The 11,919-nt window shown below is 39.7% G+C and overlaps 2 protein-coding genes across 4 annotated transcripts in view; one reads left to right on the top strand and one right to left on the bottom strand.

Annotated features, from left to right (window-relative positions):
• Nucleotides 1-4,032, top strand: part of slc4a5a (solute carrier family 4 member 5a) — a 51,565-nt gene extending 47,533 nt beyond the window's left edge. The window contains exons 24-26 of the mRNA XM_017433970.3: nucleotides 455-634; nucleotides 737-795; nucleotides 3,784-4,032. Of these exons, the coding sequence (XP_017289459.1) occupies nucleotides 455-634; nucleotides 737-795; nucleotides 3,784-3,949 (405 nt within the window). The 3' untranslated portion in view covers nucleotides 3,950-4,032. The remainder of the gene's footprint in view (nucleotides 1-454; nucleotides 635-736; nucleotides 796-3,783) is intronic.
• A 1,301-nt stretch (nucleotides 4,033-5,333) lies between these two features.
• Nucleotides 5,334-11,146, bottom strand: ogfod2 (2-oxoglutarate and iron-dependent oxygenase domain containing 2). 3 transcript variants are annotated; one of them, XM_017433974.3, is made up of 7 exons: nucleotides 10,919-11,146; nucleotides 10,756-10,812; nucleotides 8,384-8,494; nucleotides 8,197-8,296; nucleotides 6,547-6,671; nucleotides 5,920-6,177; nucleotides 5,334-5,802 (listed from the first exon to the last, which is right to left on the bottom strand). In XM_017433974.3, exons 1-7 carry the CDS (start codon nucleotides 11,051-11,053, stop codon nucleotides 5,539-5,541), a joined length of 1,050 nt encoding a protein of 349 aa, XP_017289463.1. In that variant the 5' UTR covers nucleotides 11,054-11,146; the 3' UTR covers nucleotides 5,334-5,538. The 3 variants fall into 3 exon arrangements, with proteins under 3 accessions (XP_017289463.1, XP_017289464.1, XP_037830755.1); XM_017433975.3 differs by lacking the exons at nucleotides 10,756-10,812; nucleotides 10,919-11,146 and adding an exon at nucleotides 7,186-7,440 and having other exon boundaries at nucleotides 8,384-8,423; XM_037974827.1 differs by lacking the exons at nucleotides 8,197-8,296; nucleotides 8,384-8,494; nucleotides 10,756-10,812; nucleotides 10,919-11,146 and adding an exon at nucleotides 7,186-8,184.
• Between the last annotated feature and the right edge of the window lie 773 nt (nucleotides 11,147-11,919).

The raw sequence follows: 11,919 nt of genomic DNA, 5'->3' as shown, positions 1-11,919 counted from the left end.
ACTATGTTTCTCGGCTGGCCCGGGAACGCCTTGGGATTCCCCCGGAGGAGCTGGCCCAAGTGGCTGGGGAGAGGGAAGTCTGGGTCTCCCTGCTTAGGCTGCTACCCCCGCGACCCGACCCCGGATAAGCGGAAGACAATGGATGGATGAATGGATGGATAGAATTATGCATGTCACTGCACTTGCAGCCTTTATTTAATACTAAATTGACCTGTTTAATCTGCACAGAAGTGGTTTCATGTCAGCTAGATTTTAATTTGTTTTAGTGAATGAAGTGTGAAAGGTTTATAGTCAGTTTTAAGAGTGTAGTATAATAAAGGGGGGATAAAGGGGAGTGATCTTGTATTATTGTTTTTTTTTTGCCTACCAGTTTAATCATACTTGAAGCATAATTTAGATTTGAGACAGTTATCATTGGATTTTCGAAGGCTCGTTTCTCTCTGTCAAACACTAGATCCTGGGTCTGATGGTGGTCCGAAAGATGCTCGACATGGTCTTCTCCCAGCACAACCTGGCCTGGCTGGATGACCTCCTGCCTGAGAAAGAGAAGAAGAAGGATGATGACAATAAGAATAAAGGGAAGGAGAAGGAGAAAGATAAAAAGAAGCCCAAAGCAGACGACAGTGAGGAAGAGGTGAGATTTTTAGGCTTTTGCTGCCCTCTGTAGAACGGACACCGCATGAAATCAGAGTCCGGTTTGTGTCTGTAACATATCGACGTGTCTGCTTTTTCACAGGAGAAGTACCACGGTTACCCCAACCACTCACCCAGCTCAGAGTCAGATGTGGATCGCAGGTACTGTGTTCTCAAACTGCACATCCCCTACAAAGATCTTGTGTATCCTGATCCTGTAGACCAGTCTCAGTGGGGAGCGTACTGCCAGCCTGCCACTAACACACACATGTACATTTAATCAGACTCGAAAAATGTGCACAAATCAAAGGGTCAGCTCATAGAAATCCACAAAAATATCTAGAGCAAGTTTTCCCTTTTTGCCTCTAGAGGTACTTAGGCATTAACATATTTTTAGTTTTAACACAAGACTATGAAAACTTATTCAGGCACTTTAAAATGTTCGACTATTTTATTGCTCATTTTATGCTTCTGTATGGTTCTGTTCTACTGCATCCTACAGTAAATACTTTTTGCCCATTGAATTAGTTGTTCCTTTGTAAGTTCACCCTGTTATTAAAAACTGTAACCCTATAAATAACTGTAGAAGTGTGAAAGTTATTATAGATTTGGATATAAACTAACCAGAAATATTTAAAATAGTTGAGATTAGCACCCCGTTTAAATCTTCTTTTAAAAATATGTTAGTTTTTCAGTATTCACAATTAGACAACATGCGGCCTGGCAAGTTAGTCAGGCGACAACCTCGTGATTGACCTGTTACCTCACAACAAAAAGGGTACAGGTTTAAAACTCGGCTGGTTTGCATGCTTGAGTGTGCATATGTTTTCTCCAGGTGCTCTAGTTGCTTTCACCACAGTGTACTACACACACTCCAGCCTCCCAAATCCATTTACATGGACTGAGCACACATTCCTTACACACCTGGTAAAGACCAGAACATGTTTATTATTTCTTGATGCGTAAATCCCTAGGGCTAACAGAGGCTGTACATTTTTCTGTTTTCCTGACTGTATGCTGTGAGCAGTCCAGCATCTATTGTCACTTTAAGACAGAAATCGACCAACTGAATTTGCTTAAATATGACAAAAAAGTAATACTTTCTGCTCTGGTAAGTAGTGAGGTTATTGTATGTTTTGGTCATTTATGTGAACTGACCCTTGTGTGGCATATTTCTAGAATAATTAAAATTTTACTTTACATAAGAAGATGCCCTGTTCTGCTTCAAGTCTTATCCTCTTCCTTGTTCATCTTCAAAGTACACTGAATAAATTCTCAACACATTCTTTTTATTTGTACACATTTGCTTTCCCTTTTGCAAATGGATTACTTCCACATTACATTTTTCCACAGAGCTAACTTTTTCTGATTGTCAGGTTTGGCTTCAATCTCCTCTCCATGCACTTTATAAGGCAATGCAGATGGTTGTATTGTGATTGTGATGTATGACAGTCTTTTGCCCTGCAGCCCTGCAGGATGGAAGGTTTCTCTCATGTGTGTTTGAAGCTTTCTGAAAGGGTGTTTACTGTGAGGTGAGGAATGGTAAAACTCATTTCTGTGCATCTGAAAGCCTTTAGTCCTTCTGAAAATTAACGTGGAATTATAGAAGATGAAGACGATAATGTGCTGTCCTTGCAGTTTGTTGTTTATCTTGTACATTAAATTGATTGATCTTAGAAAGATTGTTCATTTGTAGTAAACATAATTTTGGTTGTTTCTTTTTTTCCATGTGCTGTTTCTGTTTAGCACATCAGTCACACCTACATGGGAATTTCAGTCACGCTATAGCCTATTTATTACTTTGTTTGTGGAAATTTTCTCATCATGTCTGCATTGCTTTGAAAAAGGCATGGTTGGGTTTCTACAGTGTAACTGATTTGCATAAACTAGTATAGATACAGCCACAGGAAAAAGAAAGTCCACCCTTTTTTAATTCAAGAGTTTTATATATCCGGACATATTTTTAAATGATCTGATCTTCACGTTCAGCGTTCTAAAATTACTTCATTTTAATCTCAACTCTACAAAAAACACAGAAGATTCCACCATGTCAATATTTATTAAACAAAAACAAAGTCAAAATGGAAAAGCTGTCTGTAAAAAAAAAAACTAAGTTGACCATATAACTCCGCACATTGTAGAAACTTCTTTATTAATAATAACTCCCAGTAGTTTTCCATTTGACTTTATCAGTCTCTGACATAGTAGCAGGTTAACCTTTAACCTGCTAACCAAGGCCTGTAGAGTCTGGGATGTTTGAAATTGACCTTTAATCCTTCTCAGACTGATAGGCAGCAACTGTTGCTTTTTGTAAGATCATTGCTGATTTTTTTCCTCCTTGTCATTGTGTTAACACACACCTGTATGCTTCAGAGCAGCAAACTGACAAAACTCCTGCTTCTATAGAGGTGATCACTCTGATGATGATCACTTCATCAATACATCTGATCAGGTGCTGCTACCTGGCTGAGACTGAACCTCTTAAATCCTCTGGAAGCAGCGAGGATGGACTTAGATTTTCACACAGCTTTACCATTTAGGTTGTTCTAAGTATCTGTAGCACATGGTAAAGACTGAATTATTTATTATGTCCTTGAAAACATAAAGCCTAAAACTGAAAGAGCGTGGACTTTTCTCATGTCTGTAAATAGACATTGATATGAGGTTTTGAATTCCTAAAATATATTTTACTGACTCAAATAATGCTTGTATTTAGTCATGAAACCTTTTTTTACATGTACTGACTTAAAAAGCCAATTCAAAAGTGGTGATTATTGTAAAGCTAGACAGTCATAACAAATTCCATATTTAAATTATAATAAAAGAAACCTATATTAAAAAAATATCATTTTGAAAAACAATTTTTGGAAAATACTTTAAAAGTTTGGCCTCATCTCACTCATCACTGTGAAAAATGAGTCACTGGCGAAGCCTTCTGTTTCCTCCAACAGTCTCGAGCATGAGGTACCGTGGCACTACAGCAGTTTCATTAATTAGTTCTTCATGAACCTGAGCTGCTGTAGGGTTTGGTTGGAGTCACGATACCTTGTGGTCGAGCTCCTCTCCCCTCCCTGCTCTTTGGTTGGTGTTTTTGGCTGGGGGGTGTGTGTGTGTGGGTGTGTGTGGTAACTCAAACTTGCCCTTCTTTAGCATCACGCTCCACTTGAAGATCTCCTGCCCATCCTCTCCAGCCATGCCTATGGGCAGAGGGATGACCTGCCCTGTGCCCCAAGTCAAGATTGAGATGGAGTCAGACTACGACTCAGACATGGACCGCCACCGGGCCCGGGACATGAGCAGCGAGACTACACTATGAGGGGGCGGGATATGATATCTTAGTGACAGAGTGGTGTCTAATGTGTGTGTTGAATGCAGCCCGCACTGACTCAGTCGGTACAAAGTGGCACCGATTGGCAGCTGGTTCAGACTCACATCAGGCTTCACTGCAGTTAAGAGTTTAAAGTAATAGAAGCAACTGCTTTGAAACTTAGCATTGTCCTGTGTATTAAAAACTGAATATATTGATGTACATTTGTATGATGTAAAAGACCCTGAAAAGAGAAAACATTTATCTCTTTAGGTTAATAGATTTATTGTGAAAAATGTAACTGCTAGCTGTTGACATTATCCTATTCTTAAAATTAAAATATGCCAAAACTAAGTCACTTCACAGCAGCCTATATGTAAATAGACCATTTTGAACAAAATGTGAAAACACTGAAGCTCAATTTTTCTAAACTCAATCTGTTTTGGGTGAGGTTTAAAAGCTGACTGTACAAAGCTTTGCCTTCTGTTTGTAAGTTTGTACATATTTATGTCAGGTGTGTCTGCTGTGTCTATCTAATCCCACAGAGCCAGCTCTCATTTTTTTTTTGTTTCCCAAATTTACCAAGAACAAAAAGAAACAACCAAAAGGCACCGACATTGTGACGTTTCTGAAGCCTCGCTTTATATGAAAGGTGGAACTGACAGGTTTAATGCTATTTTTCAATTTTCATTTGAGAACATGCTTAACCTGAAATACAACACTGCATGCTGACTGTAAAAGTGTAACGAGAATGGCACATGCAGAGGTGTTTGTGAGATGACGTATTCTGTTTAATTAAACTTCTGTTATTCTAAACTATTTCCGAGAGATTTATTAACCCATTAGTGAAATGTGTTGCTTGGAAAATGCAACTTCTGACAGATGAAGGAAAAGATGATGGTGAGCTGTAATCTTAATGTGGATAAGTGGGAGGACTTGGATGAGCTAAAGCACGTGTCAAACTCCGTTCCTCGGGGGCCGCTCTGCTGCATGTTTTAGATGCGTTCTTGCTTTAAAACACCTGCTTTAAACAAATGACTTGTTGACGTGTTTATGGAGAACTTGATGGTTTGGTGAGGAGGTAATTAAATCATTCAAATCAGGTGTGTTGGAGCAGAAAAACCTAAAACTTCCAGGACGGCGGCCCTTGAGGTCTGGAGTTTGTTGATGCAGAGAGGGATGTCTGGATTTCTCTCTTGGACTTGCATCTTTGAACCACCACAGATAAGCTGCAGAAGATATAGGAAGATTGAATGATAAAGGCATGTTCATGTGAAAACCTGAAATTTTGGAGATGGGAACCAATTTATAACAACAGCAATCCACTTTGGTCTTAGTTGTGTATGTTAGCTCGTCAGTCCTGTTGGAAGTAAACCAGTTCTCCAAATTGTGGTCGTCCAAGCCACCTAAAATGGCTACGATTTTAATTACGTATAACTTTTACACAAACAAAAACACTTAGATAGTTGATAGTTGAATAACTATGTTATAACAATCATAATGACACAATTACTCAAAACATGAACATCTAAATATAATTTATTACAACGTGGAACATATTAATCTGCCATCAGAGTTAAAACAAACCCCCCTACTTGTCACGTCAGTGCACACGACATATTTGGAGGTGTCTCGTGTTTCGTGAAACCATCAGCAAAGCCGTCTCCCTCCACCAGAGAGGGCCTCCTGTTACACATGGGGCACAGTTTGTTGCGTTCCCGAGACGCTCTCATCCAGATGATGAGGTTCCAGCGCTGACCGAAGGAGATGGGCAGGACTCCGTGCATCTGCTGGCCCCGGTGGAGGAGCCCCTCGGTGACTCTGTGTTCAACCTCTGTGCACTCCGTCTCACTTACGGGCACCTGCGGGAGACAGCCAAACGGCTACTTACAAACAAGCTTCACAAGGGTTAGGAGTTACTATCGCCAATTAAAGCAATCCTAGATATTATGACTAAAAGCATAATGCTGGTGTTTCACCTGTCTCATGTCACCAAAATAAAGATTGCCATCAGTGAACTCTTTGCCTAGAGAAACATTAAGGGTGACCTCCGCGTTGTCATAGTGATAGCTTAGGTCTAGGTCTTTGTTCATGTCATATGTGACAACAAAGGCCTTGTGACTATCCAGACAGCCACCCCCGCAGTCCGGGTAAAGCAGGGTGGTGACTGGGTGCAAATAGTGCTCACGGAGGGGAGTGATGAAAGTCTCATCAAAGCCAAGCTCATTGAGGAGAATCTGAAAAGGGAAAATGAGAAAAAGGATATATCTTTCAATGTCTTTCAATATGTGTTTTATTCCCCAACCATCCTACTGCTGTACACATTTAGGACGGACTTCTTTAAGACTTGTAAGTGGTTCTCATTTATTATTTTTCCTGTGAGCCCCTGGATATAATTTTAAACCATATAATGCTTTTTATTTGAGGGATTTTTTTTTACTCTTGACATCTCCTGACATTGAAATAAAAATAAAAAAAATCTATCAAAATCACATACACTTTTCAGATCTGATGGCACTGAGCTTTACTCCATGATCAATGTGACCAAAGCAGGCCCTGACACATTCAAATGTCTGACTGGACCGCCAAAAGACGGGATTTCTCACCCCATAGTGGTTCATGGTGTTGGGTCTTCCTTTGGGGGCCGACGACTGCTCAAAGTGCTCCAGCTCCTCCATCAGCTCCTCACAGAAGCTTTTCTGGAACACGGGGAAGCGATACACCTTCGGCGCTTCAACAAAAAGACAGAATGGTGGGCGTGCACAGTTTTCTGAAACTTTTACAGTTGTCAAATAAACACTGTCAACGTTTTTTAGGAATAAACACAATTACGCAAAGAAGAGCGTACACCTCTGGTTACTTTTAAAGTTAAAAGGCTAAAAAATAACCAAATAAAAGAGACAAACAACAATTACATCCTGACCAGGGCTTCAAAACAGACAAACATAAGCTGCAGAGGCTTCGGAAATTATTCAGACTCCCTTCACTTTTTCCAATTTAGTTGGGTTGCAGCCAGATGCTTCAGTCACTTAAATGCATTAGTTTGCCACTGATCTCTTCTTACTAAACAACAGTTTTATACAATTTATTCAAACTAAATAAATACCACATTTACACAGATACTTTTAACAACATTTGAAATTTATCTGAGATGTTTCCTATGTATGTAGATCACTGCTGAGCTCTTCCTACACCTTCATTTGAGTCCACCTGTGGCAAATTAAATGATTGAAAAAGGTACCCACCTCTATAGATGGGCTCCTCGCTGACAATTGATCTCATAGCAATAACTAAATAAATAGCCCACTTTAAGGACTCTTAGACTGTGAGTAACAAGATTCTACAGTCTAATGAGACGTTTTGCCTCAGTTCTTAATTTTACGTCTGGAGGAAACCAGGCACTGCTCATCACCTGCCCACTACCATCCCCACAGTGAAGCATGGTGGAGGCAGCATCATGCTGAGGGTGTGGTTTTCAGCAGCAGGAACTGGGAGACAGGCTGAATGGAGTGAAATACAGAGATACCTTTAATTAAAACCTGTTTCCACAGAGCTCAGGACCTCAGACTGGACTCAAGGCCCACCTTCTAACATGACAATGACCCAAAGGACACAGAGAAGACAACACAGGAGGGACTTAGAGACAAGTCTGAATGTCCTAGATACTTTCAGACAGTGCCCTGACTTGAACCCTAGTAAAAATCTCTGGAAAGAGCTGAAAATGGTCCTGTCCAATTGGACTGAGCTTCAAAGGATCTGCTAAGAAGAATGGCAAAAAAAACCTCTATCCAGGTCACACAAAAAGACTCAAGGCTGCACCTGCTGCTAAAGTAACAAGTCCAAATACATCTGCAAATGTGATATTTCAGGGATTTTTTACAATAAACTTATAAAACTATATAAAATTAAGTTTTAATTTTAATCATCATGAAGTACTGACTATAGAGTTATGAGGAGAAAAAAAACTAAATTAAGCAGCATCAGTCTGTCATAAAAGCGTAAAGAGTGAAGGTCTGAACATCACTGTATAAACACACAACAAGCCACGTTACGCTTTCTTGTAATTTATTAAAAAAAAAAAAACAACTAAGCTAATAGGCAAAAATATGTGTATAATAAGTAAATCCTTTGTGCTTCCATTAAAATGAAGTAGGTTTTGTAGCAACCAGATTCTGCTAATAAAATGTAAGACTTTAAACTTATTTGTACGAATAAAAAAGAGTCACGTCTCTTTTTAAGGACCACCTCTGGCTCACCTGCCTCTTCTTCCAGCAGTTCTAAGAGACCTTTTCTGGTAGCGCTGCTGCTTCGACAGTACTCCACAATCTGCTTGAGCTCTAGAGCGAGGTAGGACTCCTGTAGACAGGGGGGGGGGGGGTCTCAGCGACTTGCTAACGGCACATCATTAGCAGGACTATCTGCAGCAGCTGGAGCACCGAGTACCTGCAGATGGTAGACGTGAGGATGGAGAGGCCGGTACGTGCGTTTTATCGCAGCAGCTCGCTCAGCGGAGATGACAGCAAGCCGCCGCCGTCTGTCCACTTCCTGGTAAATCTGAACAGAGCAGTTGCACAGTGAGTCATGACGTTCTCTCATCTGGGATCATTTCTCTCTTAAAACACAAAGGCCTGAGGAATGAAGCCACCTATCAAACTGAATGACGATGTTCTGTAATGTGGCACCTCTTTAACTATAACTTGCACACAAATTTAAGATATGTGTAGCGACTATCAAATTGCAACATTTTTAGTCGCTTCTGGGTGCGAGGAATCCAGGTCCTGATGCGCTTCAAGGAGTAATGTCCAGACTGGGAGGTTCATTTGGGGAAGCTCCCATTTATTTAATACATAATGAGCTGAGTGAATATTCAACATCCAAGGTGGCGATCTATGGCAACTTGTGAAAGGAAAGGCAATGCTATAGAAAAACCCAGCACATAAGACAAAGTGGTAAAAAACCGTGTGACCTCCCCACACCTGCCACTGCCCATTCACCTTGACACTTATATAGAGTTCCCACACTGCCCCATGTGGTAAAGCAAAAAAATAGGTCGGAGTATCAATTCACATATAACCCAAACTATGCCCAAACACCACAAAACAAAAATGGCTCCTATAATATGTTTTTAAAAAATGTTTTGTTAAATATACTTCTTGGTATCAAATCTGGTACTGAAAATTAAGAAAATTCTTCTCATTGCACCTTTTCAACTAAAGTTATCAGCAGATTTATCAGGCGGCTTCTTAAGAGTAACAGTGAACCATGCTGTGTTGCATGATGGGAGAGGTGTACTATATTGCAAGACATTGTTTCCAATTTCCAATACTTGTTGTGTTGTTGGTTACAGTTGTTCTGTCTGGTCAAAGGCAGTGAAGAAACATTTAAACGTAGACAAAAAAAAGCTTGCTGGGAGAAAGTGAACTGCTGTTTGGTTTCTTTGCACGGATTACTGCTTCGGTTCTACAGATCACTGCATACTTTGCTTTTATTTCTGTCAATATTTGAATCATCAGAGGCTAGTGGAGCAGTAGTCTGTTTTTATTGTTCCGAGCAAAGTGCGGTTTCTAATTCACTATTCTTTACTTTGAAAAAGCTCGGTCCAAACAAGCAATCGACAGGAAAAATGTCGCAAAAGCTGGCTCGTAACTTTTTTTTTCATTGACTGATTCTTAAAGACAAATTTTGAAAAAAAACAAAAAAAAAACAACGTAAATCTACGCCCACCCACTTTATGCCAAGACCATTTAATTTAAAAAGCCTACATTTTCTTTTTCAGGCACGTACTAGGTAAAAATGAATAGACCCCAATGTAGGTCACCCAACACCAAGTAGGGATCCTCAGGTAATCTCCAGATATCAACTTACAATTAAAAACCTAGTTTATATGATAAACGTGCTCCATATTAGTTAAGAAAAGAAATGCAAGTCATAAAATTAAAAAAAAGCATAATGGATGTTAAGACTGTGTTGTTATCATGGCCTTTTTCAATAGGGTCATTAGCATTTTTTGGATATTTAAACAGCCAACAGATGGGGTCACACCCCTTACCACTATTATTTTATGGGTCAGAAGCTGCATCCTATCAGTGGTTCTTTAGCTAACAGATAAATTAGCTAATTAACTGTCATAAACTGAACAATGATGTAAAGTTAAAAAAGCAGAGACAGCCATGAAGATGCTTGTTACAAACTTGGCTCTAAACAGAAACTATCTGACACAAAAGTGTCGTGCAGAGTATTTACAGTATTTAGAGAACCCCTGGTGGAAACTAGAGAGGACAGTGGACCTGCTGTCCTTGGGTCAAACTGAGGGCTCAGGAGACATTCTGACCCAAGGATAGTGAAGTCTCCTTAGGACCGGCTAGTGACAAAAAAGGTAAAAAACAATAAGGATGCAAGTCATTTCCATTTTTTTGCTCGGTTGTTGCAGGGGACAGGGATGAGGTTAGGGTTTTTTTTTTTTCGTTCATCATGTCAGACATAATGTGAGCTCATGACTCTGTTCCTGTTTTCTAATGTCTGCTGTAAGGGGTGGTCCTTTGAGAGGTGGTACTCCTAAAACACAGGAAAACCAGCTGAATTAAGACTTGGCTGCATTTGCATTTTCTACGCTTTGGTGTAAAACTGTACATTAGAGTTGAAATAGATTTGGTTTCTGTCTCAGTGGGATTCAGTTACACTCTGAATACACCTTGTTGTGCAGATTCAACAGCAGACAGTTTGATAATCAGGCATATCCATGTAAACCACACTGAGAACATACAAATGAATGTTCCAGCTTCCGTGTACTTTCCAAGTTAAACTCTTTTCTTTACCTTGTGAAGAACTTCCTCAAACTGCTGGTCTGTGGTGCAGCCAAGCCTCGTAAGCAGCTGTGTGTAAAATAAAGTCATAAATAGTTATCAAATGTCCCTCCGGACACGCCATATACATTTTGACATGATTATGTAGTCAAGAGTTAGTTATTTATTTCCTCACCGCCTGATAGTCCTGCCTGAACAGCTGCTCGGAAACAAAGCGGACATGCAGCTTGTATTCGTCTAGGAAAATGTTATCAGATGTAAAACAGCTGCACATGTAAAACCGAGGCTCCCCGCCTTCCTCGGCTGCCATGTTTACTCACTTAAAAGGACAAAAAAAGCTCTAAACAACATCATCTTCCACCTGACGACGAACAAGCTCAACAAGCAAAAACACTTCCGGTTTGTGACCTTCAGAATAAAAGCTCCGGGGAGAAAACCGACTCTTGTTGCCTGGTGATAAACACCAGGGTACTATGAAAAGGTCGTGACCCACATTTTAAGAGTCAAGAACTTTTTTTAAGTTGTCTAGATCAATACAATATTCAAGTATTTACATTTATTCATTCATTTTTTAATTCCAATAGTTTTTGTTTGTTTTTTCTGGTAAATTAAAGTTTCAGTTAAACAATGGAAAATGACAGCTGAAGCTATACAGTGGCAATTGTGCCAGGTGAATGCTAAGTGGCCACATTTTAAGCAAGATTCTTGATTAGTTACTCAAAGCATGTCTTTTGGGGATGACTCTCAGCTACTACCACAACTCATTTAAGCGCCTGTAAAAATAAGTTACAGCCATTTTTGTTCACTGAGAGTTGGGTTGACTTTAAACATTATTCAGTTGTAGATGTACATCTAGTGATCACCCCCTGCAGGTTTCATTAAAATCCACTCACTAGTTCATCAAATATTTTGCTGAGAAATGCATTTGGATTGCCTGCCTTTTGTAGCAAGGGGAGGAGGAGGGCAATATAAAGATCAATACAATTATTTATTATTTTTTTTGTTTTTGTTTAACTGACAGTTTTAGTTGGTCTTTCATTAAAATGTATTTAACTTTTAGCTGGCCTTTGGTCCTCTTAGTTAGCCTTACAGTACCTTTAGTTAAGTTTTTATAATGTCTGATCAACTGACGTTTTTAAATCCTAGTTCAGTTCATGTTAGCTTTCATTATATCTT

The sequence above is a fragment of the Kryptolebias marmoratus genome, linkage group LG1, assembly GCF_001649575.2.
Source record: "Kryptolebias marmoratus isolate JLee-2015 linkage group LG1, ASM164957v2, whole genome shotgun sequence".
Taxonomy (NCBI): Eukaryota; Metazoa; Chordata; class Actinopteri; order Cyprinodontiformes; family Rivulidae; genus Kryptolebias; species Kryptolebias marmoratus.
This window is presented reverse-complemented; position numbering and strand designations above follow the sequence as displayed.